Raw genomic sequence first — 2,082 nt, 5'->3', positions numbered from 1 at the left:
AGTCTCTCTCTCCTCTCACTCTTCCTCCTCTCCCGCTCTCCTCTTCTCTCTTACCCTATTTTAAATCACCTCAAAACATAAAGCTATGACCAACAAAGGGTGAAAATGCCTATCATGTAAATATAGGAAAACATCATAAACTTCTGGATTTGTTAGTAATGTGTTCTAGATTAATCTATAAAACACTCATAGGATCACATGGTGCGCCGACTGGACAGACAAACATGCAGCACGCTGAGGGCTGAAAAGTGACAGACCATAGTCTCGCGCCACTACCGTGAAAAGATTTCAGCACCAAGGACAGCTCTGCCGCGCGAGCCGAGTCCTCAGGCACAGCGGCAACCAGATTCATACACGCAGGAGCACACATACACACACACACGCACACACTTGAGCAAGCAGCTGAGGCGGAGGGAACATGCCCCATGCTCTGTCCCTTTGACCGTCAGATCCTACCAGAAGGGAGAGCTTGTACGTCATCACACTCCAAAAAACTATCGTGCTACGCAAAACCCTAAATCACTTTCAGATGCTTCTACGTGAGTTCTACGTGAGGTCATATAATTGTAAATGATTAGGTTATACGTTCTTAAAACCTTAACCAGCAGCAGCAAGGCACCAGGTGGATGCATGACTGCTTATAGTTATATCCTTAACTGAATTTTTGGTCGTGGAGTGGATGCCCTCTTACCTGTGTGTGTGTGTGTGTGTGTGTGTGTGTGTGTGTGTGTGTGTGTGTGTGTGTGTGTGTGTGTGTGTGTGTGTGTGTGTGTGTGTGTGTGCGCGCGTGCGTGTGTGTATACTCACCCAGCAGAACCAGCACGCTGAGAAGGTTCAGCAGAATCATGGCAGGTTCCAGAGCAGTAATCCTGAAGTCACGAGTCGAATGCGAGCTGTCCGGTTCAGCCGTTAACGGCTAAATAAATAGGTAAATCGGTAAAACAGAGACACATCTCCAACACTGCTCCTCGCCGGTTAATAATCCCAAAAACAGAGCCGCGCCAGACGAACCCAGAAACACACACACGAACTCAGGTCTTCATTTGAAACCACACACACATATAGTAGGTTACACAGGCACGCACAGACGCACTCACACACACACTCTGACGGAGTGTTTTCATGTGAAATGGACTGATAACGTTAACACCCTGTCTGGAAGGATCAAGAGTTGGAAAAAAAGTTCCCCGCTAATAACAGCTGTCCATGCGAAACAGGACCCGCCGCGGAGCCAAGAACCTGCTCGCTGGCTGTCCCGGTATCCGTTAAACGGTTCGAGAGTGCCCTGTTCCGGGCCAGGAGAGGGGTGGTCTCTCTGACATCGACTGGCTGATTCCGTTAAAAACGCTGTCTTCTTGACCACGAGCCAGCGCAATCAAACTTTCCAGTGTTAGTGTGTGATAGAGGAAGGTGCGCGCGCGTGTGTGAGCTAGAAAGAGAAAGAAAAAGAGAGATGGAGAGAGAGGGGCAGAGAGGACGTCAGACAGCAAGCAGTATGCTATTTCTAACTAGGTGGTTCTTCCGAACTCGTGGAGGCAGCTGATGGCTGTTTAATACAGATGTCCTTAAATCAATTAAACCGGGGGTGTGTATGTGATGGTGGTACACCCTTCAACCCGGGGAGACAGTTACCCGGTAATAGATATAGCGGAGAGTTCTAATTCACTCCCAGAGCCTACAGCTTGTCCGCCAGCCTTTCCGTTACAGCGGGAGGAAAGCAGCTCGTGTTCGATCATGGGAAAACTCTTTCTTTCTTTCGCTCTCTCTCTCTCCCTCTCTTTCTCTTTAACTGAAGTTGCATTTCGGCCCTCGGGGCTGTGCAAGTCACCGCGAACGATATGAGAGTAACCGTGTTTTACACAACACACACTCACTCAAAAACTCCCAGGCCTATACACACACACAAACAGACTCACACTGGTTTTTATAGAGAACCGAGACCATGCATGACCTGGGGTGTAGGGCACTCATCAAAGCGAGTGAGGCTAATACACACAAACAAACAAACAAACACAAACACACACACACATTACAAAAATCCCCACAAAATTCCGCTGGTTTAAGGGGGGGGGGGGGGGTATC

The 2,082-nt window shown here is 48.6% G+C and overlaps 1 protein-coding gene across 1 annotated transcript in view; it reads right to left on the bottom strand.

Moving 5' to 3' along the window:
* The window catches only part of LOC139544122 (GDNF family receptor alpha-2-like), a 68,758-nt gene extending 67,051 nt beyond the window's left edge, over nt 1–1,707 (bottom strand). Inside the window, exon 1 of the mRNA XM_071350900.1 lies at nt 808–1,707. Coding sequence (XP_071207001.1) covers nt 808–847 — 40 coding nt within the window. The 5' untranslated portion in view covers nt 848–1,707. The remainder of the gene's footprint in view (nt 1–807) is intronic.
* Nucleotides 1,708–2,082: the final 375 nt, after the last annotated feature.

This window comes from Salvelinus alpinus, chromosome 18 (genome assembly GCF_045679555.1).
Source record: "Salvelinus alpinus chromosome 18, SLU_Salpinus.1, whole genome shotgun sequence".
Taxonomy (NCBI): Eukaryota; Metazoa; Chordata; class Actinopteri; order Salmoniformes; family Salmonidae; genus Salvelinus; species Salvelinus alpinus.
This window is presented reverse-complemented; position numbering and strand designations above follow the sequence as displayed.